Source organism: Cupressus sempervirens, chromosome 2 (genome assembly GCF_028749045.1).
Source record: "Cupressus sempervirens isolate cs-2001-9-10 chromosome 2, ASM2874904v1, whole genome shotgun sequence".
Lineage (NCBI taxonomy): Eukaryota > Viridiplantae > Streptophyta > Pinopsida > Cupressales > Cupressaceae > Cupressus > Cupressus sempervirens.
In genome coordinates this window covers 765,765,462-765,790,367 of record NC_143119.1, presented here as the reverse complement: position 1 = coordinate 765,790,367, position 24,906 = coordinate 765,765,462, and the positions used below count along the sequence as shown (strand labels likewise).

Sequence of the window (24,906 nt, the reverse complement as noted above, 5' to 3'; positions counted from 1 at the left end):
TTATTTTATAAAATTCAAGAGTGGGAACTAAAATGACAAGATACTAGGTGACATCATGCCTATGGAGGTTTGTCACATGTTGTAGGTCCGTGTTTATTAATCAAGTTTGGAAAACAATATTTTACAACCTCAACAAAGAAAAATGTGATAAATTTGTAAGTAACTTCAAATAAAGGAATACATATTTATACAGTTTAGTAGAATAAAATAAACATAGACAAATCTAGATTCTTCTCTTTAATCAAATTTTAGTTGTTTTTTTGTCATTATTCAACACATTAAAACTTATTGATTTTATATTTTATTTTCAATTTTATTATTAGTCCTGCCTATAGGCAGAGACTAAAGTTTTCATAGCACTTTTATCTATTAATTCATTTCTTGGAAACTGTGAATAGCTTTTTTATACTATAGTTCAAGTAGAAAATATTTTATTAAATTGTAATTTTGTAATTTAATTCTTATTTTCTAATTGGTCATCCTAGTGGTATTTTTGTCTTTTTTTTTTTTGTTTCAAAAATTAGGAAAGTTTATATAGGAACAACTGGACATTAGCATGGTGAATTTATTTCAATAGTGACATTATAATTCTAGTTTATTCTACTCTATGATAATGGGTGCTATTTACTTACTTTTTAAGTTGGAAATTATTTTATTTATAATTTTATGTAAAAAAGTTTTTTATTAGATTGTTGGTATTTTTTTTCAAACATCATCTTCATAAATAATTTATACTTTTTTAATTTTAAAAAATGTTGTATTTAAATATTTTTAGATAATAATTTTAATGTACAAATGTAAATAATTATTTTTTTCAATGACTTTAGCGTGTGATATAGCTTAACTAGATTTATATTGGTAAGTGAAATATTCTTTGCAGAGATTTTAGGATGATCTAATTATGTAGTTTCTGAGTCAAAACTCATTCACTCCTATTTTAAACATAGTGAGAATTCTCTCCATAATTATATTTTCTCATAAATTGTTCAAATATGTCATATAAATCTATATATTTATATAAATAATTATTTTCTTAATTGCAATAAATTTCCACAATCCATGATATTCTATTTATGATTTTGGGTGAGATTGTATGTGAGTTTATAACATCAATGTTTCAGATCATACTCATGTTTTTTCTTAGTTCTCTCATCTTGATGATGGATCGTTGAGTATGATCTGAAACGTTGATGCTGACAAACTCACACACAATCTCACCTAGAAGCATAACTAGAATTATTTTTTTATAAAATATTTTATAATTAATAATTATAAATTAATCGTAAAATTCTACATTCATATTATAATAGATTGATTTGATATGAAATATTATACAACAATTTGTGCAACACAAGCAACAATAGTAGAATAACTCACTTCCTTTAAAGAATTACAGATTAGTTTTAATGCAACACACACAACTCTTGTTTTCAATTTTTACCCACTAGTTCAATGGTTAACTAGCACAAGATCACTATGTTTGTGCAACCTTGTTGATTGTTTCACCAACAAAGTATCTAAATGACAATATCTCAAAACAATTTATAAATCTATCAACAAATATAATTAATATTTTTAATTTTATAAATATTTGATATTTAAATTAGGCAATTTTGAAGTTTTAACATTTCTTATTAGTCAATTATAGTATTTAAGTATGACATAATTAACAAGTGTCACATATTGACCTGTACTTGCCCTTATAGTTTAGAAATTGTCGATAATATATATAATATATAATACTATTTACACTTATTGATTTAAAATATCATTGTACTCATTTAATGAATTGAGTATATTTTTATGAAAAATATATATATAGATTAGAATGATATAATGTATTATGGTTGAAAATATCATTGTAATATTTTGAAATTGGATTTTAAGTTTCATTAATAAATTAAGAGATTAGAATGAGTACAACACTAATTAATACTTATAATGGTACTCGTTAATAAATTGATAGAGTAAACTTCAAAATTATTTGATATTTAAATTAGGCAATTTTGAAGTTTTAACATTTCTTATTAGTCAAATTATAGTATTTAAGTATGACATAATTAACAAGTGTCACATATTGACCTGTACTTGCCCTTATAGTTTAGAATTGTCGATAATATATATAATATATAATACTATTTACACTTATTGATTTAAAATATCATTGTACTCATTTAATGAATTGAGTATATTTTTATGAAAAATATATTTATAGATTAGAATGATATAATGTATTATGGTTTAAAATATCATTGTAATATTTTGAAATTGGATTTTGAGTTTCATTAATAAATTAAGAGATTAGAATGAGTACAACACTAATTACTACTTATAATGGTACTCGTTAATAAATTGATAGAGTAAACTTCAAAATTATTAAAATATATATTTAATTTTTTTTTGTATCTAAGTCATATTAATATTATAATGATATCTATTTTCATTATTATTAAATATGTTTTGAGAAAAAAAAAGGTAATTTAGTTGATAGGCTATTTGTGGGAACTTTGTTCTTGAAAATTAAATTTTGGATGGAAAATTTGCAAGAGTTTGGCAAAAAAATTGAAAATGCTTCTCGTTAATTATTTACCAGTAGTTTTTATCTCCTTTCACTTTTAACTCTTGTTTTGATATTTATTAGTTGTTATCTCCACTTTTAACTATTTTTTTTCTTCTATTTATTAGTTGTGATCTCCACATTAGCTCATGTTGTGATCTATTAGTTAACTTTTGATTTTTAAAATTGATTTAGATATTAGTTTTTAAATTATTTTAATTTTTTAAAATATTAGTTTAATTTATTCTTTAGATATTATTTTTTTGTTTCTATAATTTATTTAGTCAATAGAATATTTATTAGGCATATTATTTTTTTATTTCTCTTTTTATTTTTTCATAATACAGTTTTTGATGAGCTTTTAAATTTTTTTTTTTTTCATATTTGATAAATTTAATTTAAATAAATATTATTTATTAATCTATTTAATAGATTTAGTAAATATTATGTTATTTAAATTAAAAATTATTAATAATCTAATTTGTTCACCTAAGATTATAATTTAAATATCCACTTTTAACTATTATTTTCTTTTCTTATTTATTTAAAAAATAATTACTTGTGATCTCCACATTAGATTATGTTGTGATCTCTATTTATTAAACTTTTGATTTTTTAAATCGATTTAGGTTTTAGTATTTAAATTACTTTAAATTAGTTATTTGTATTAGTTTAGTTTTTTTTTTAAATATTGTTTTTTTAGTTTCTATAATTTATTTAGTCAATAGAATATTTGTTAGAGATGTTGCTATTTTTCATATTACTTTTTTTGTATTTCTTTTATTAATTTTTCGAAATAAATTTTTTGATGGACTTTTTTTTAAATGATTATTTTTTCCATATTTGATAAATTAAATTTAATTGTAAAATATTGAAACTATTGAACACATTTCTTAAGAAATATTCAAATTTTCTAAATATTGTAAATTTTATATCTACGTTTTAATCTTCAACTTTTTTATTTTTGTATTTTCATTTTAAAAAAAACTTATATTTACATTATTTAATGTTCATTCTACATATTTCTCTTAAATCTCATCTCCTATCGACACACTCGTTGCATGTACAAAAGCATGCAACTGCTATTATTGTTATTATTTTGTGTAAGTAGTTTTTGAGAATGAATTTAAAAATGTAAGAGATTTTTCATTTAATAGTAAAAATATAACAAATATAAATTAAACATGGTTTATATAAAAGTGGTGGAAATTTCTAATTTATTTATGTTTTATTTTTTAAGAAATAATAAATTTAGAAATTCTAAATATTTTTTTGTTAGTTATTTCATTGTAATATACTTGTAAATATATGAAATTTCATATTTAATGATTTAAAATAAATAAATAATCAATACATATTTCTACTTTCAATTAAATAAATTTACTAACTATATTAATAAATAGTCTCCCAAAATCTTGCCACTAAAAATGCAATATGGACGAGCTCCAAATAAAGGAGTCTATAAGACCAAATGAACTCAACCAATTTTAATTTTAAAGAATATATTTAATTCATTGAAAATATTTAAACTCTAAAAATATTGCAATAAAGTAAAAATAATTAAATGTCATTGTGTAAAACTAATTAAAGTGCAATCAATACACTAGTATTTAGCCTCCAGAATGAAGGGAAATGAGAGCATCCCAGAAATTCATCTGAGATCAGTATGCACATCTTGTATGCAAAAGTTTTTGGTACAACTTCTAATCAGGAAATACAAGTGCATACTACTATGCCATAAAAGCGGAAACAGACATAGTTGATTTTCCACAATTAAAACCTTAAAGGAAAGTGATTGCAATTTACCGATCTAAACAAAATTCAGCAGCATTACGATATACAGCTTATTACTCTACAATCATAGAACTAGAAGAATTAGACAGAATAGAGAACACAGATATACGTGGGAAAAACCTTTCTAGGTAAAAAACCTCACCCTCCAAACCATCAAGCTAATGTATTATTCAGTAACAAGTTATAATACATTTTCAGCCTTCACATGGAGATTTACATCTTGCTCCATTCTAGAGAAAATCTGGTAGCATAACCCTGTGCAAATATCTTCTCATCTCTCTCTCTTCCACTCTCTATTGCATTACAACATGCAATACTCCTTTTATGAACATCTTAAGACCCAACAAAATGCCCACAAAGGAGTTGGGCATTTTTCATGGCTCAACCACCAAGAAACATGCACAATGCCACATGTACATCCAATACCAAGAAAAGGGCATCCATCCTTTGAATAGACAATGACAGCTTGTCATAGAATCCGCCAAAAATAGCGGTCACAAGAGAAGTGTAAGGGAATCCGTCATACCAACCTATTTTTGGCATATTCTCTTACACACACCAACCACTCATTCTTGGGTGCCCAAATAGGCCTCATGTCATAAGATGCTCTTACACCTGTCATAGCTCATTCCTTAAATAGCTCTTACGCGTCATAGGAATCCGTCATAACCATTTCAGCCATGATCTCCTTCACACACTTCAAGATGCCGACACATGTAAGTGATCAACATGCCAACTAGACATGCACACTCACATTTACATATTATTTGCAAAAATACATTTTACAAAACAAATAATAATAAGAATAGGAATTATACAAGGTTAAGACACCTTATATAAATAAATTTAATACAAGATGATATCTCATCAAATCTTGCCCAAGGCTGTTGGAGGCAAATCTTATGTGATAAGATTTACGACCAATAACCTTCCAAACAAGACAGGTTAACATTTAGAAGTAATATTTTGTAAACCATAATTATTATTATTTAAGCCTTGTATGATGAACAACACAAGCATCCAGCTGCGATAATTAACAGCCATTAACAATCCTTGTGCGGACAACATCACTTCTCAGGCTATCAACGAGGAATGCTGCAACAAAAATAGCATTTTTTTGTTCAAGATATCTAGAATATAATCCAAGATAACATTTTTAGGCGGCTCCTACTGCTTTTTATTCTTACCAGAATCCCATCTTTTCTGGCAATTAAAAGCTTAGCTCAAAGTTGTGATTTGTGTATTGTTGTCCAATTTCAAGATGGAATTCTCAAGTTCTATCTTGATAATGGCAATAATCCTACTTACAGTGGCCTATGGGGAATTGCAAACAAATTCTAGTGTGAGAATCACATTGGTATTTGGTGCAATTGAAAAAGGAGCTGGTAGGCACATATATGAAAAAATTCATTCATGTGTTAAACTTCTTAAATTTTACTATTCAGAGAATAAATTTGATATATAGAAAGAAAAAGAGAGGAGAAAAGTTGGGCATGTATCTAAAATACTATATTAACTGATCTGTTTTAATGGGTGCAGTTTGTTTGGATGGAAGCCCACCTTCATACTACTTAGACAGAGGAGTTGGTTCAGGCTCAAATAAGTGGGTCATTGATATAGAGGTAATTGGGTAGCAAACATTCAGATTGATCTGAATGTTTGCTTTTGTTTCGATTAGGCATTTCGTTTTAGTATAAATGTTTTGGATCATATTGTTTTTATGTATGTGATCAATAAATCTGAATGTTCTAGACTTTATATTATCAAAATTTTCAGACTTTTTTTTTCTGAGATCGATTGTATGATAGTTTTTATCATTAATATTTGGGATCATACTTCATGATCTATCATTGAAATTCAAGAGAGCGAAAGAATTTATACTAAAAAATGTCGTACAAAAGATCACAAAAGAGAAAATAAAAATCTGATAAACTTGATGAAGTTAATAGATCTGATAACACTAGAGTTTAATTTATTAAATGTGAAACAGGGTGGAGGATGGTGTAACAACTTAAGAACATGTCAAATTCGTGCCAAAACAAATCATGGTTCATCTACTCTTTTACAAAAAGTGAAAACCTTTTCAGGAATTTTAAGTTCTATCCAGTCAGAAAATCCAGGTAACACTATATTAACTTCCCACAAAATGTAACAGCATTTGTTATGAACAAGTGGTATTAATTGAAGATTAGCAAATCTATTTTAGATGAAGATCTCTTCCCAAATTTATGGAGCATATTGGTTTTCCTTGAGCATTGAGATACCAATCTCAATGGAACAATATAATTGAACCAAATCTCTTAATCATTGACTGTTTAACAGATTTCTATAATTGGAATCGAGTTAGAGTCTCCTATTGTGATGGATCATCATTCACAGGAGATGTGGAAGAAGTAAATCAGGTGTAAATATTATATTTTTTTCAGTGCTCTGTTTTGTTTTAAGCAATCCTGTTATTATCTGATCTAACATCACAATTTTTAGGTTTTATATAGGCAGATGTGTATACTGATTAGTACTTTTGATTGTTAAATAGACCACCAACAACCTCTATTTCAGAGGGAAAAGGATTTGGCAAGCTGTTATGGAAGATCTCTTGGCAAAAGGATTGTTTGAAGCTGAAGAGGTGGGCAAGTCTTGTTCATAATTGTGAGATTTCTTAAATAAAAAGTTTGTGAATTTCAGGAAAAGATCAGCATTTGTAAATCTTGAGCAAGAATGCTTCCAATCTCTGTTCTAAGAGATTATTAGATTCAAGTTAGTTAAATTAATTGTTTCTTCTTTATTATATTTTATGATCTATCAAGCACGATCTATTATCAGAATGAAACATGTACAGAACAAAAAAATTCATCATTAATATTTCAGATCATACTTTATGAACCATTTTCACAACAGACATGTTTAGAAAGAAGAAAATTCATCATCAACATTTTAGATTGTATTTCATGATCGATCATAAAAAATGGAACATCTAACTAAAAACACATTAAGAATCCTATTGCTGATGATAATAATTGTTCACACAATCAAATCTAAAACTAAACTAATAATACTGATGAATTGTAGAAATCTTACATTAAGATAAAAGAAAACCCTTACATTTTCTCCTCTTTCAATAAATGGATTCATATCATGTTACCATATTCATTTGATTTTAAATATCTGTGTAGGCATTACTTACTGGGTGCTCAGCAGGTGGATTGACAACAATCATTCATTGTGATGAGTTTAGGGCACTTCTACCATTGACCACTAAAGTCAAGTGCTTGTCAGATGCTGGATTTTTTCTCAATGTGTATGATCTCAATTAGTTTTTCTCTGTTCTTCTTGGTAGCAAATGATAGATAATAAAAAAGGTAATTTTAGTAATGGCCGCCTTATGCATGTGGAGCAGAGATGATCTTTCTGGACACCAATTTATAAGAAATTTCTTCCGTCAGACTGTCAAGTTGCACGTATGTTCTTCATAACTTTTGAACAGCTATTTTACAACATATTATCTTCAACAAACAGATTTAGAAAAGTTATTTGTTCTTCACATTTGTTCATGATTGCTAACACTTACATTAAACTGCGTTTTCTTTGCAGGGATCAGCTAAAAATCTTGATCCAACCTGCACAACTAGAATGAGTCCAGCCTTGGTAACTATGTTTGTAATATTAAAATAAAATAAAAATAAAGAATAGAAAGTTATGTTTATAATCTTTGTTTAGGGAAAGATATCAATAGTAGTTTTTCTTTTATTTGTGTTATAGTAGTTCTTAATAATGGTTACTAAAATAATTATATATATTTCAATAGTTTATTTGAAGTTGATAAGATCAATCAAATTGTTAATTTTTTTGTTAAGATCTATAGCTATTGGAAATGGAAAAGAATTTAGTAATTGCTTAGTACTATGGTCCTTTGGTCCCTTAGACTGTTAATCTAATGGACAACATTAGTTCTTTAATGTACTAGCTGAAACAAGCCCGTTACCTTAACCCCTCATTTATGGCCCAAAAAATGCAGTACCCATTTACAAACATGCCAAAACACCAATAACTGTTCACTTTTATTCATTTTTTAGTCATCCACGGCTATTGGAGTCTTAGTTGTGGGTTTTGGACAAATGTTTTAAAATGACACTTTTACACCAGCTGCTAGTTTGGCAGCCGCAAGTGGAATAAGTATATGTAAATTCTTAAAATTTTGAATTCTCCGTTTGGATGCACCAAATCGGAATTGGAATGGAAAATAAAATAGAAATATGTATTCTAATTTTAACCTAAAAATGAACTTTTGTAATTCCACCTAAATAGATAGAATTGGAATGCGTATTCTTATTTCAGTTTTATTTATTATAGATAGAATTGGAATATGTATTCGTTTTATTTATTTTAAAAAGCATAAATTTTGAACTCCATGAGTTTCTCATAAAATGCTGGTTGAACCAAATAAATACGTACCTCATTTTCTATTCCAGAATAATTATTCCTATTCTTGAACCAAATAAATACGTACCCCATTTTCTATTCCAGAATAATTATTCCTATTCCCATATTTCTATTCCTACAGCCAAACAGATCCTGGATGTTTCTCTAGTACAACAGTTATCATTTTTTCCTTTTCTAAATTTTTTAATCTATGTTTAACTCATTTGTACACCATTGCAAAAAGAGGGGTAAAAATTTATTAAGACAGAAAGGAATACAACAAGGAGAGCTCAACAAGGAGCTCGATCCTGAGCAAGAAGATCATCAAATTCTTGCACCATCTCAAAGGACAGTTGCCTCCTATCCCTAATATTCCAACCCGGATCATGACTAGAAGTCCATTTGGCTAAACAATCAGCAGTTCTATTCCATTCACGAGAAATATACATAAACCTCAACTCATTTGTACACCATTACTAAAACTTGAATAAACGATTAATAATACAATGCAGATTACTACAAATGATTACAATTGATATGTCCTTGTGATTACTGATACCTTTCTCCTATGAATTATTTATAATTTGTGTTTCTCCTATTTGTACTAATCTTAAAAATTGAAATGGCAGTGTTTCTTTCCCCAGTATTTATTGAAATCAATAAAAACTCCACTTTTTCTTCTGAATTCAGCATACGACTATTGGCAGGTAATTGATTTCAAATAAACTGGATTTCTTGTTGTTGTTTTCTTATTGGAAAAAAAAAAACAAAAAATTGAAATAAGTATGTTAAACAGGTTACCAATAGCCTCGTATCAAGGAACTCAGCTCTTAAAAATGAATGGCAACTCTGCAAGAAGAATTTAGCAGATTGTGATGCTGAACAATTAAGTAAATTGAAAGGTTAGATAGACATTACCATCCACTTGAACTTTAATGAAATTCTTAGATTATTTCTATGAGCATCTCAATATGTGATTGTTTGTGTTACCAGATTTTAGAAATTTAATGCTTCGTGCAGCAGTACAAATTAAAAACTCCAAAGAGGGAGGACTTTTTATAGACTCCTGTTATTTACATTGCCAAACTGGTCGACAAAATCTGTGGTTTGCAGCTGGTTCTCCAAAATTAGGATCAAAGGTATGAATTTATGTAAATTTTAATACTTAACTCTAATTTTTTAGAAAATATAATAAGGTACAATGTTGTTGAAATAGATTTTCATTATTTAGTGGGTTGATATTTTGATGTTTTTAAATTTAATTGTGTGATAATTATTGTATTAATGTTGTGATCAGAATTTTTACATTAATATTGCAGATAGCAATTTATAGTTAACAGTTGTGTTTTCCTTTCTTTTTAACATTCTTTTATTCAGATAATGATCTGAGAAAATGGTAATTGTCCTATCGTGATTAGTAATTTTATTTTTCATTATAATGAATGGAACACTTAGGGCTCATTATATCTAGGTGATGCTGAGAAAGGTGATTCATTCACTGCTCCGAAGGCCACCCATCTAGTACTACTCCATCTCAAGTGGGTTTAACTATCGAATTTCTTCCATTGTAATCAAAATGGACTAGTATTCTGATGAGTAATTTGGGGGAAGTTTTGGTGCAATGTGTAGTAAATGTTCCGTTAATTCTCATGGGAGATGGGTTCTTATGAGCCACTACTAACATGGGTCAATGAGTTAAACTCAAAAAATGACACCTCAAATCCTAATACACAGTGTGATAATTGTTATATCAATGTTGAAATTGAAATTTTTACATCAACCTTGTAATCAATTTTTTTATATCAATATTATGTATCACATTTCATAATTAACATTTGTACTTTTGACTTTCATTTTGCTTAGTTTCATTCAGATAATGATAAAAAATAATTTGACTTTCATTTTGCTTAGTTTCATTCAGATAATGATAAAAAAAAATGATCCAAAACTGATATAATTTTTTTAACATACTCAAAGCCAATAAATACAAGAAAATATAAATATTGCATGTCATATTTTTCAAGTTATTGTCATGAAAAAAACATACATTTCTTGATTGCATGGCAGGTTGGACAAAAGGTTGGTAAACGTTACATTGTTTAATAATTTGTATTTTTATGGCATTGCAGTCAATTGCAGGAGCAGTTGCAGAATGGTATTTTGATCGAGGTGTGAGGAAGCATATAGATAGTCCATATCCATTTGGTACAGCTTGCAATAATAATAATCAAACTCTACAGAATAGAGACTTGTCAGATTTCTCGTATTCTTTTATGGACTAAATCTAAAAAGTGCACTTGCATGTTGTAAGATCATCTGTACAACGTAGCAATCAAATTTATCTCTATAAAATAAGTTTATTTTGTTGTTTAATGTATTTTAACATCAGAATAGCAATGTAGTATTGTTTTGAACTGAGAGATAATGTTTCAGAACAGGTTCCTCTCTCAGTGAAACTAAATATTGTCAATTTTATATATTAATTTTTTGTTGTTTTTATTAATCTTATTAGCTAAACATAAACCAAAGTATGATAATTAGTTCAAAGGCATTCACAGTTTATATAAATTTTATATTAAAAAGTTTAAAAGAAAAAAAAACATGAAGTATTATTTTTATTTTTTATTTTTGATTGGTAAAGAATTACACAAAAATAATTAACTATTTCAATAATAATAAAAATAAATAAACGTGATCATGCAAAAATGATGTTTTGGTAGTTATTAGTATAGATAGAATAAATCATTTCTAAATTCTATTATCAAATTATTAAATTATGGTAAAAGTTTATTCTATTATTTGATTGGTTGAATCCAATTAACTCAGTAAGATGCTATTTACATGAATTATTTTTTATTAATCTAATTGATTTATTAATGTTTAATATTGTTAAATGTAAATAAGTTAGTTTATATTTTTATATTTTTATATCTATTATACTTTTTAAATGTATTTTTGTGTTAAAAATATAATATATATACTTATATTATACAATCTTTTAAGAAATATTATTATATGTTATTATTATTAAAATATTATTATTTTAGTATTATAATTTTGTTGTCCTTAATTTTAACATCATAAAATTGAGACAATCGTTCACCAATTTCTCATGGATTCATAGGTGCATTGTCTTTGTTTTACCACATTGATAAAGTATCATAAAGACACTTTGTTATTCTTGAATTGTGCTTTGTGTTGCTCTATCTAATGGTTCTTTTGAAGGTTTCTATCAAGTTGAATCCCCAATTGTTTGTTAGTAAGAATTTTTTTTCCTCTCGATTTTCGGTAAACTTTTGCATTGTAAATAATATTTGGTCTTGTTTTTGCCTTAGGATAACAACCCTTAGAATTTGTTGAGCTAACTTAGGTCAAAATCAAAATTGTCTAGCTCAAGTTATAAGGGAAAAAGTGAGGTTTTTTCAGGACAATTGCATATCTAAATATTAATTTTTTTTTGTAAAAGTTAGTTTTTTTTTTTTGGCAATTGCACGATATAAAATTATATTTGATATCTAAAGTAGATTGTGGTCCATTTTAAAATTTTGCCTCACTCTGAGTTTGACCATAGTTTTTTTTATGTTTTATGAAAATAGTTTATTTCAAGACTATGTTTCATGCTATTTTATTAAAAACTATAGTTAGATATTAAATTTAATTGCATAAGACACTTAAATGCACTTAAGTGGTGTTTCTATCATATATTGCATATATCCACATGCAAATGACTATGTAAAAGTCCACTTCCAATAAATTATAAGTCCCAACATTAATTTAAATGGACTTTTTATATGCAATAAAACATTTTAATGTGTTAAGTGGGTTTTTAATGTATAATTACGTATTTTAAACTTATTTAATTAATGTAAGTGGGAAAATCTAACTCATTTACATATGTTGTAGCATGTAGAAGTTTATTTTAATTATATTAATACATTTAAATGAGTTTTTTCTAACCCATTGCATATACATCTTTTAAATTCCAACTTGATGGACTTTTTAAGTTAAAATACATATTTTAATATGTAAATACACTAGGTGTCGATATGTAAGATTTAAAAACTCATTTCACTTAGGTTAAGCCAAAGTCACATTTTTTGGCCCAACTACATGCATTTAAAAATGTGTTTTCATGTTTTAAAACCCCACCAAGGAAAAGTGGTGATTTTTTTGCCCAAGTGCATGTCTTTCAGAAAGTGAGTTTTGCACTAAAAGCTCACGGTGACAATTTTCCAAACAATTGCAAGAGTTTTAAAATGTGTATTTGCTTTTCAAAGTGCGTTTAATTGACTTTTTAAACCTTTTAAGGAAAAAATGGTGATTTTGGAGCACACTGCATGCATTATAATATATGCATTTGCATAAAGAAGTCCCATTTTTAACTTGCAGCCTACATTTGGAGGGTTTTTGGGCACATTTTTCAATGCAAATGCAACTATAAGGTGCGTTTCTACTTCACAATATGAGACTTTTTGATCAAACACATTAAAGTGGTATATTTGGCCCAAAAACATATGTTTTTTTCTCTTAGAACTTAACTTTTTGGGGCATTTTTATCCAAAAACAGGTTTTCCAGTCTTCAAATGCTCATATCTTGAGCATTTCTTGGTCGTTTTTTGATGATCTAAGAATCATTTTGACCTAAAATCACCCAAAGAACACATTGAGCTACTCAAAAAGGGAGTTTGTTGAGTGTTTTCTTCATTTTTTAACCCACGTAAGACACATTTTTACTAAAAAATGCTCTAGTTTTGAGCAGTTTCACCATTAAAACAATAAGTTTTTGGATCAAGGTAAGTTTGAAAGCATTTCCCATCCTTCCTAGCTTACATTCAAGTCTTTTAAATCACGTGATGTGCTTTGGACGCCATTTTCCAAATTCTTTGCATGTTGCATTTGCTTGGTCAAAATAGTTGCTAAAATGATGCAATTGTTTGCTCTAACTTCCTACACTTGGCAAGCTATGAATTTTGACTCATCTCTTGCAAGGATTGAGTCAAGATTTGAAGTCTATTTAACACTTCATCTTACAATCTTTCTAAATTCAAGAAATATGTTTGATTACATTTTCAAAATTTAACAAGTGCTTAAAACTGACTTCCTCTCTTGCCTTTTGAGAAAAAAGGTATGATTCCTTGGTATTTTTCTTAAGGTTTTGTTATGCAAGTCTCATCATTTCCATTTTTAGATTTGAATGTTTTTGTATATATGCTGTTTCTTCTTCTTCTTCTTCTTCTTCTTCTTCTTCTTCTTCTGTTTTCTTCTTCAAGTTGCATATGCAAGGTCCCATTTACTTGCATATGTAGTCGGGGACAAATCTCGTTCTAATATGTAAGCAAGTCCCTCTTTTCCCCTCATGTGAATGCAAGTATAGGGGTAAGTGCACCAAGTTGTGGTGCCAAAAGGGGGGTATAAGTGGCCACATTTTTTTTGAAATCAATAATTTTTGAACTTTGACAAGAATTTGAAGATAGTTACACTCAAAATTTTAAGATATGACAAAAACAAAAGTAATAGTCCTTTGAATCTAGTTTTTAAACTACTAATTTTTTTTCCAAAATGGTTTAGTTTTAGGTCCTCAAAAAAGGGGGCCATAGGAAGTGGTACTATTTATTCAAGAAAAACATAACACAATGCAAAGTGTGGCCCCCCTAAAATTGTAATTTTTTTTTCTGAAATTTTATAATCACTCTAGTCAAACGTTACTTAATACTGCATAGTTTATCCTAGATTTTTTGGGTAATTTTATAATGTGTATTTTTTTGATGAATTTTTTAATTGGACACATCCCAAAAATTTGAAATATCTGTGTGCTCCCCCTACAAATGATTGAAAATCAATCTATTTTTTTTCAAAGTGTGTAGAATGGAGTCTAGGTTCTAAAAAAAAAGTTGTTGCGAAATTCAATGAACGAACTAAAATCTACAGCCCAATTAGTACACATTGGTTTTTGAGAGAAAATGGACATACATTCAAAATAAATTATAGTTGAAAAGCTTGAAATAGTTCAAATAAAAAATAAATTATATGGTCATATAGCTAACACAAAGACCTACAATGTCATGTAACTTGATTTTATCAATGCTCAATCATGAGGAAACTTGAAGGATAGCACACAAGAAAAATCAATCATTTTTTGTATATTTGCAGCAAAACATTTCTCAAACCAGTTTAGAGACTCAAAACCTTTGGGTTGGATCCCCAAGGCAAAACCAAGCCTTATGTTTGCTAGAATCCAAAGCTTTAAATAGTGTGTGTGTGCTATTTAAAGCATTTTTAAAGTTAGATTTGCATAGCACGTACGTGCTTTAGTGCACATGCACTCTTAAATCCTGAATTTCAATAGAGAGGGAAGGAGAGAGGGAGAGAGGTAGAGAATGAGAGAGATTAGATGATGGGGAGGAGTAGGAGGTGGGATAGGGAGAGAGGGATGGAGAGAGAGAGAGAGAGAGAGAGAGAGAGAGAGAGAGTAGGGAGTTGGAGAAGGTGGGATAGGGAGAGAGGGACTGAGAGAGAGTAGGGGGTAAGAGAGAGAGTATGAGATGAGAGAGAGAGTAGGGGGTGGGAGAGAGAGAGAGAGTAAGGGATGGGAGAGAGAGAGAAGGGGATGACTGTGTGTGTAAGAGATAGAGAGTAGGGGATGGGAGAGAGAGTAGGGGGCGGGAGAGAGAGAGAGAGAAGGGGATGACTATCTTTATGTGAGAGAGAGAGAAGGGAATGGTTGTGTGAGAGAGAGAGAGTAGGGGGTGGGAGAGTGGGTGTGAGAGAGAGAGTAGGGGATGGGAGAGAGAGAGTGTACAAGATGGGAGAGAAGAGAGAGAGAGAGGGAGTGAGAGAGAGTAGGGGGTGGAAGAGAGAGAGAGGAATGGGAGTGTGTGTGAGAGAGAGTAGGGGATGGGGGAGAGAGAGAGAGAGTAGGGGGTGGTAGAGAGAGAGTAGGGGATGGGGGAGAGAGAGTAGGGAGTGGGAGAGAGAGTAGAGGATGGGAGAGAGAGTGAGAGAGAGAGTAGGGGGTGGGAGAGGGAGAGCGAGAGAGAGGGAGGATGGGAGTGTGTGTGAGAGAGAGAAGGGGATGGGAGAGGAGAGAGAGAGAGTAGGGGATGGGAGAGGGTGTGAGTGTGAGAGAGTAGGGGGTGGGGGAGAGAGAGAGAGAGGGATGGGAGTGCATGTGTGAGAGAGAGTAGGGAATGGGAGAGAGAGAGAGAGAGAGTAGGGGTGGGAGAGAGAGATAGAGAGAGAGTAGGGGATGGGAGAGAGAGAAGGGGATGGCTGTGTGTGTGAGAGAGAGTAGGGAATGGGAGAGAGATAAGGGGATGTCATTGTGTGTGTGAGAGAGAAAGGGGTGGAAGAGTGGGGCAGAGAGAGAGAGAGAGTGTGTAGGGGATGGGGGAGAGAGAGTAGGGGATGGGAGTGTGTGTATGTGTGAGAGAGTAGGGGATGAGAGAGAAGAGAGAGAGAGATGGAGAGAGAGATGGGAGTGAGAGAGAGAGAGTTGGGGATGGGAGAGAGAGTGAGAGAGAGAGAGTAGGGGGTGGTAGAGAGAGAGTAGGGGATGGGAGAGAGAGAGTGAGAGAGAGAGTAGGGGGTGGGAGAAAGAGAGAGTAGGGGGTGGCAGAGAGAGAGAGAAAGAGAGAGAGTAGGGAGCAAGAGAAAGAGAGAGTAGGGGATGGGAGAGAGAGAGTGAGAGAGAGAGTAGGTAGTGGGAGAGGGAGTGGGAGTGGGAGAGGGAGAGCGAGAGAAAGAGAGGGGGGATGGGAGTGTGTGTGAGAGAGAGTAGGGGATGGGAGAGGAGAGAGAGTATGGCATGTGTGTGTGTGAGAGAGTAGGGGATGGGAGAGAGAGTGTGAGTATGAGAGAGAGTAGGGGGTGGGAGGGAGAGAGAAAGGGATGGGAGTGTGTGTGTGTGTGTGTGTGTGTGTGTGTGTGTGTGAGAGAGAGAGAGAGAGAGAGAGAGAGAGAGAGAAGGGGGTGGGAGAGAGAGCAAGGGATGGGAGAGTGAGAGAGTGAGAGAGAGAGTGTAGGGGATGTGAGAGAGAGAGTAGGGGGTGAGAGAGAGATAGAGTAGGGGATGGGAGAGAGAGTGAGAGAGAGTACGGGATGGGAGAGAGAGAGAGTGAGAGAGAGAGTGTAGGGGATGGGAGAGAGAGAGTGAGAGAGAGAGAGAGTAGGGGGTGAGAGAGAGATAGAGTAGGGGATGGGAGAGAGAGTGAGAGAGAGTAGGGGATGGGAGAGAGAGAGGGATGGGAGTGTGTGTGTGAGAGAGGGTAGGGGATGGGAGAGAGAGAGTGAGAGAGAGAGAGAGTAGGGGGTGAGAGAGAGATAGAGAGAGTAGGGAATGGGAGAGAAAGTGTGTGAGAAAGAGTAGGGGGTGGTAGAGAGAGAGTAGGAGGTGGGAGAGAGAGAGAGTAGGGGATGGGAGCGAGAGAGAGAAGGGGATGGTTGTGTGAGAGAGAGAGTAGGGGATAGGAGAGAGAGAGATAGAGAGAGAAGGGGATGGTAGTGAGAGAGAGAGAGAGAGCAAGGGGTTAGAGAGAGAGATGGGAGTGTGTGTGTGTGAGAGAGAGTAGGGGATGGGAGAGAGTGTGAAAGAGAGTAGGGGGTGGCACAGAGAGAGAGAGAGTAGGGGATGTGTGAGAGAGAGAGAGTGAGAGAGAGAGTAGGTGGTGGGAGAAAGAGAGAGAGAGTAGGGGATGGGAGAGATAGAGTAGGGGGTGGGAAAAAAGAGTGAGAGTAGGGGATGTGAGAGAGAGAGTGAAAGAGAGTAGGTAGTGGGAGAGGGAGTGGGAGAGGTAGGGAGAGAGAGAGAGAGCGAGGAGGATGGGAGTGTGTGTGTGAGAGGGAGAGAGTAGGGGATGGGAGAGGAGAGAGAGAGTGAGAGAGAGCATAGGGGATGCGAGTGTGTATATGAGAGAGAGTAGGGTATGGGAGAGAGAGAGTGTGAGTAAGAGAGAGAGCATGGGGTGGGAGAGGGAGGGAGGGAGAGAGAGAGAGAGAATGGTATGGGAGTGTGTGTGAGAGAGAGAGAGTAGGGGATGGGAGAGAGAGAGTGTGAGTGACAGAGAGAGCATGGGGTGGGAGAGGGAGGGAGGGAGAGAGAGAGAGAGAATGGTATGGGAGTGTGTGTGTGTGAGAGAGAGTAGGGGATGGGAGAGAGATAGATTAGGGGATGGGAGAGGGTGGGATAGGGAGGGAGAGATTTTTCACATAGTGCTTACGCACTACAGTGCACATGTGCTTTAGAGGGCATACACACTATATAAAAACACCAAAGAAAGGTTGTAACAAAACTTTGGGTCTCTACTGATCCATATTCTATTTTTTGTTTGTTGTGTGTTTTGTTGTTCTGATAGAAAACACAGGTTTTATGCTATTGGAAGTTAAGAAACACCACATTCAATCATTGGATACACTATTTGAAGGCTTTTTGAATATTCTTTCTATAGAAAAGGTTAGTGCAGTCCTTTTTAAATATTTTTTGTTACTATATAGAGACAAATTTGATTATAATTTGACAAGTTGTTTAATATATAGTGAATTCATTGAAATTTGTATGTTTGAATGAATTGTTATTTGTAAATGGTTATAAATTTGACAAGTTTAATATATATTGTGTATTCATTGAAATAATTGTAATGTGTATATGTATTTGAATTATTTGTAATTTACAAAATGTAAATAATTAAGATGTTTGAATAATTTGACATATAGAAATCATCATTATGCTAGGGAAGAAACCAAAAACTCAAACAATGGAAGAGAGGGAGAGAGATTTGGCAATTAAAAGAGGTAAAGTGAAACTACTACATGAACAAAGAAAATTGCAAAGTAATAATGAAGAATTGTCTTTCCAAGAGTAACAAGAACCACTGATACAAAGAAACAAAAAGGAAGAATTGGAAAGACAAAGATAATGAATGAGACTGTTACACTCAAGAAGACAATTAAATTGTGAAGCTACACCATCTTCCAATGTGTCGCCTGACTTTAAGTCACCCATTTTTTTTTGGCAATATTGAGTCATATAGTCATCAAGTTAGTCTGGTGTCTAGATCTAGATCTCCCCTAGGATAGGAAGTCTTTGTCGGGTTCATTTTCATTTTCCATCTTGTTTCAAGCTGGTTGGGTTATTATTAGAGTTTCATTTATTTGGGTAGGTTGTAGATCCCAACTTGGTAAAGAAATGGTACTCCAATTGATGTCCTTTCTAAGATGAAATGATGATGATAGATCTTGATCTTCAGGCACTTGCAAGGAATCAGAAGAAAGTTTTCCTGTGACTAATATTATAACGGAATTGGCATTGAAAGATTCAGATTTTATGCTATGTGATAGTGTGTGCATTTAGTTGTTGAAGCTTCTGTTATCCTAAATGAATACATTGATAATAGAGAAGTAGAGATTACAGATGAGTCCGGTCCTCGTCATTTGTGGCATCCACAAGACCTGAGATCTTTGGAAGCAAAGGGACTTGAGCAAATCCTAGCACAAACAAAGGCAAGGTGTTTTCTTTGCAAGTTCAAGGTCTCGCTAATCGCATCACAGAGAAAGGCAAGGTGTTTCCCTTTCTGTTTCCTTGACTGTTTCCGTGACATCAAAGATTTTCAAATTCTAGCCGCCATTACCTTTTTTTATAGGTGGTGTAAATGACTCTGTTGAGGCTGAACTCCTATGGCTTGAGATTATTCCACTGCAGCCTACATTAGAAAGCATTCCTTCATGGATTCCTCTACGCAAATTGCTCTATTTATCTGTTGAACGAATGGAAGAATTGTGCCATACTTTTCAGCAACAGACGCAGATCAACACACAGGCCAGTTTCGACTTGAGATCATTGCATATTTCTGAGTCCCCCTAGTTGCAAAAGCTTCCAGATTGGACAGGAATGTTTAGTCATTTGGAAGAATTACTTATTGATCGCTCACTAGAGAACACAGATCCAACATTCTTGGTGCAGTCACTTCAAGGACTTAGTAATCTTAAGTTTTTGAATTTGTGGGGAGCATATGGTGGCCTCTTTAGTGGGCATTTGAATCTAAGAAAAGGTGGAGCCCCAAGTAATTGTGCGGCTTCTACAAGAAGCCGCATGGGTAACCTCAAAACCATAGGTCTTAATGATCTTCTTGATATATCGAAGTTGCCAATTTTCGAAGATATGTGTCCCCAACTCAGATCACTGGATGTTTGTTGGATGGAAAGTCTAAATGAAATGGACCTTAAGGACCTAGTAAAATTGAATACTCTTGAAGTGGTATGTTGTCCCCAATTAGAAACATTATCTTCCCTTGCACATCAACGTCATCTGGAGCGAGTCCATATTTCACATTGTCAACAACTGCAGAATGTTGAAGGTTTTGAAGAGTTGCAAGGATTGAAAAGTCTAATAATTGAGGTCCTTGCAAGTACACAAGGATATGGATGGGTGCGAAGTTGCATTCACGGAATGAGGAGGCTTCCATCAGAGTTTATTGTTGTAGCAGGGATGGCAGTGGATGATGCGTCGTCCAAATTGAATGCAAACTTGTTTTTTGAGGTGATCAGCATTGAAACCGAAGTTGAGATAATGAAAGAAGAGAATACATCTTATTGGAGAGGATCATCCAATGCAGTCACTATATACGCTTTTCTTTTTGCTTCTCCATATCATCTTGAACTTCACACAACAAGAGGATCTTATTATGTCTGGTTTGCAGACACATATGACTGTGAATATATGTTTACTGTTGTAAAAACTCCACATGTTATTGAAGTTCGATTGATTGGTAGTTGACAACATTTACAATTTCATTCTCTACTAGATATGTCTCTTCATCTTCACCGTCTCAGTCACTTACTTTGGCATGATACCCACATTCCTTGCTCCAATACCAACATTAGCTGCTTTTGCATTTTCAATCCTGACCTCCATCTGGGTATCATCTTTAGGGGTTGTTGTGACATACTCTAAAATGAGTGGATTCTTGAAGGCATTGTTCTAGTCCAATCCATTCTAGTATGCTATAAACACACTTACTTCTCTCAGCTTTTTCTGTGATACAGAGTCATCACAGAGCTTGCAAAAGTGCAGTCAGGGTGAACTTGGATGCCCACCTTGTGAATGCCAGAGGCTCCCGAATAACACATTTGCTTGGGATAGACTGAAGGATAGCAGGTCAATCAGCGAAGCTTGAATTCCTATAGATTTATGCCGAAATAGGTGTTTGTCATCGTGAGATGAGGTTAACTGCATAGAAATCAAGCAAAAGAAAAGTGCTTAGACATGGGTTTTTTTTCACACTGATACAAATTAAAGGAGATTGGGAGTCAGCAAACTTTATTGGTAGCTATGAGGAGGATTAGTTTGAAAATAGAAAAATGTCTCGGGTACAATATACATTACTAAGAAGTTTTGATTGTGTGCATATGCGAGCTATGATAATGGGTATATCACACTCCAACTTAAGTTAAACATAGCACTGCATTTGATGTGAAGAACCCGAGCCTGATAAATAGACAGATATGGCTTGAAATTGATCATCGAGTTTATGAAAAAAGACTGTTGATGCCAAAGAATAACATGTGGACCATTTAGACATATGCCAAACATGCAGTGTAAGTTTCGTTATCTGATGTATACAAACATTAAACGATGAAAGTGCTAGAATTGTGTAGCAAAACTTTGATCTGGATAAGCTTCAAAAGGTGTTTGGAAGAAATAGCAACTCTCAATATGACCATGAAGAATTCTCAAAGCTCGTGAGACAAGATGACATAAAAACTGCCCAGCATTAGATGTCGGATAGCAAGCCCAATGACTTGAATGGTAGTCAAACTTCACAAGCAGATATCAAAGCTGATGAGAACATCCAAGAATGATGATCCAGTTTTGAGAGTCTTTTCATTTCATATTCTTGGAGGCAGATCAAAGGATGAGATAGAGTCTTTTGGGCTTCTCCTTATGTATAATTTCAAAAATATTATTCAAAGTCTTTCCAAGTCTCTAAATTCAAAACACTTCATATTCTCATGAAGGCTTATGCTTGTGTTTTCTATATAAGCTATTGTAAAAGATGTAACAGGGGGTCTTCTTCTTGACGACAGACAGTCAAAGAGCTGGAACAGAAGAGAAGGGCATTTTAGTTTAGATATTTTATTGCATTGCATATAGGTTATGTTTCTTCTGCATATAGTCAGAGAGCTGGAGTAGAGGGAAGAGCATTCAATTTTCTGCATTTTCATTCATGCATTAGAGATGGATATTTTGGTTCTTTGTAATAGATTTGGTTGTAGATTGTAAGCAAATGTAATCCGAATATTATGTTTGTTGTGTTCAAAACAAGAAAGGTTTTGTTATGAATCAGAGCATTTAGGCATCACTTTTCTGATTACTTCCAATTGGAGTATTGTTATAATCAGTCTTAAGCACTTTCTTGCATTCTCAGCTAAATGGCAAATGGGTGATAGATCAGAGTACTTGCATCTGTTCATGTTGCAAAGTTTCAGATGTTTAATCTTCTTTTTAATTTTATGTTGCTGCATTTGCATAACTAACAACATTATTGCATCACCAATGCGAGGGAGTCATAAGATGTGTGAGTTCTTGAAGTTGGCTAGGTTTAGGATCTAAATTTTGCCTAAGTTAATCTTGCCTAGGATTGACTCGGTTTTCTTCTTTCGTTCTCGAGTTAAGAATGCACCCAATTAGTTTAGGCAATAAAACAAATTTATTGCATATCATTCCATAAGGGAGCTGTACCTTCCAATTCAAAGGAAATCTATCAATCTCATGATAGATTATCCAACTGTTGGCATCTAATTTTTCTTTCAGAATTGGGCATTTGGAGAATTTATTTAAAAGGACAATCTGTTTACCAACACAATGTTGGAGTAATATCATCATCTTATGTTGAAGAGATGCTAATTTGTACATCTGATGATGTACACACTCCATCATGTCATGTTGAAGACACACCATCAACATATCAAGTAGGTGATATTCCATCTTTTGCATTTTATTGCCAAGGCACATCATCTTCGGTTCAAGGTACGCAAAAGACTCAACCTTATGTTGATGTTCAAAATGTTGAGGGAATGGAAGAGATTATAACACCTTCTAGAATTCATTTTAGAAGACTAAAATATTTGATTGATATTGATACTAACATTTTGAATTCAATGCTTGACAAGATTAGCAAGCATACTTGTCAAAGAAAAGTTAATTGTATATGAAAATTATTATTTAAAGAATGAAATATTATAGGTCAATGCCAATTATTTTTTGAAATGATGAGGAATTTGAAATTTAGGCCTATCATGAAGATTCTTGGGCTAAGAACGATGGACGATTCAAATGAAAAAAGTATTGTAAAGAATCTAATGAGTACGTATGACAAAGTGGTTCTAAATCATGCACCAAAGATTGTGATATTACAAGATGAGTACTTACATCGACAATAGTAAGTACCCAAATGAAGAAAGCTCGAATTGTGAGAAAGACAAGCAAAACATTGAAAATCGATAGAGGTACTCTAAGGAGAGCCATGCTAAGCCATGAGAGATTGGAAGATCCAACAAAAAATGAGTTATGGACATTTAGCAATAGAATATCATGAAAGGATAAAGAAATTAGTGAAGCTTTGAAATCATTGATTGAAGATATTTGGACAAATAACACACATGTTTCTCCTAATCAAAGAGATGTTGTAAGAAGGAGGATTGGTAGCCAAAATCATGACCCACATGCAAAACATTTTTTGGACTCAACTTAGACACAATTTTTTGCAAAATTTATTGGTATGTATCCTCAAATTTGAATAAGGCAAAGATTTTTTTGAGATTGGTAAACCTTTTTATGTAAAGATAAATCACACATGCACAAATTGTGGCTGGATACATATTGAATTTTCTAACCATTTTGATGTCTTTAGGCATATATGTGTGTTTTTGCATTCTAAGTTTGTTTTGTAGGATGGAAACATGAATGAACACTTAGATCTTCAAGGGAATTCATATCCAACATTTTATGTGAAATAGGGGATGACCAAATTTTTTACAAGACATCATGGTTGGATGGTACATGCTTATTTTGTGGTTCTTTGCAACTTTTATCAACTTGCGAACATATAGATAATACACATGCAATTGGAAATGAAATAGTAGATTATAGAAAATATAAGATAGTGACATATGCTCTAAAAGATGGGAAATAGGGTAAAAGATGTGATTTAGTCATTGAAAAAATTTCAATGTATGAGTTCATGAAAAATTTTTGTGAAAAGATTATTTATGAGTATGCAAGGCATACACATAGAGATTGATGACTGAATTTTCAATTCAAGTTGTGCAAGGATATGTTTCCACTGGATACCATTGTTTCGATTGTAGACTTCACAGAGAACTACACACTACAAACACAAAATTAGGTGCAAGAAAAGTATTATACTTTTGAATAGGTTTCCATATTTGTTCACATAACATTCATGCATTCACCTAAAAGTATAGAGGATGACAGGAATATTTTGAGGGAGTAACATTTTTACATCAGTGATGATTGATCACATTCTACAGAGTTTATACATGGTTGTTTTCAACTATTTTATGAAGATTTGGCTAACAGGGGCATACAATATCGTCAACACATTATTTGGTCAGATAATTGCGCATTTTAATTCAAAAATGCATTGATGTTCTATTGGTTGAGCAAGATGCACAAGTTGTCTAGAATTTAATATATGTGAAATTTCACAGAGGCTAGTCATGGAAAGGAAGAGAATGATGGTGCAAGCACATGCATCAAAAGAGCCTTAGCTCATGAAGAACTAAAGTACAAAGATGGAGCAATATTGATAGATGCAAAATCCATCATCCAGTGGTGTAACACTACAATGGGTCCAAGTAAGGAAGGTGAGTCTATGGTTCATATATTTTTTTGGTTGATAGATAATACTAACATTGCGCCATATGAGGATTGTTTCACACTAACAGGATCAAGTGTGTTGCACTCTTTTAGAAGCTCTGATGCAGGTTCATGGAGTATCCACACACAAAAAATGGCATGCTATTGTTCATCATTTGTGGAGGAAAATTGGGATGAGTGTGAGTCAACTGAGTGGGTGGACAAATGGGATATATAGGTTTTGGACCCAATTGACAACTATCAT

The 24,906-nt window shown here is 32.7% G+C and overlaps 1 protein-coding gene across 1 annotated transcript; it reads left to right on the top strand.

The window, feature by feature from the left end:
- Positions 1-5,880: 5,880 nt before the first annotated feature.
- LOC149575699 (pectin acetylesterase 8-like) lies at positions 5,881-11,143 on the top strand. Its single transcript, XM_089816064.1, has 11 exons — positions 5,881-5,973; positions 6,342-6,471; positions 6,674-6,753; positions 6,888-6,977; positions 7,525-7,649; positions 7,749-7,809; positions 7,943-7,996; positions 9,400-9,477; positions 9,567-9,672; positions 9,764-9,909; positions 10,900-11,143. Exons 1-11 carry the CDS (start codon positions 5,881-5,883, stop codon positions 11,050-11,052), a joined length of 1,116 nt encoding a protein of 371 aa, XP_089672190.1. The 3' UTR covers positions 11,053-11,143.
- The last annotated feature ends 13,763 nt before the right edge of the window (positions 11,144-24,906 follow it).

Excerpts from the sequence above, each read along its gene's own strand:
- LOC149575699 (XM_089816064.1), top strand. The coding sequence starts at position 5,881 with ATGGGTGCAGTTTGTTTGGATGGAAGCCCACCTTCATACTACTTAGAC. Across the intron at positions 7,650-7,748 it reads GCTGGATTTTTTCTCAATGT|AGATGATCTTTCTGGACACC; the intron begins GTATGATCTCAA and ends CATGTGGAGCAG. Across the intron at positions 9,910-10,899 it reads CTCCAAAATTAGGATCAAAG|TCAATTGCAGGAGCAGTTGC; the intron begins GTATGAATTTAT and ends ATGGCATTGCAG.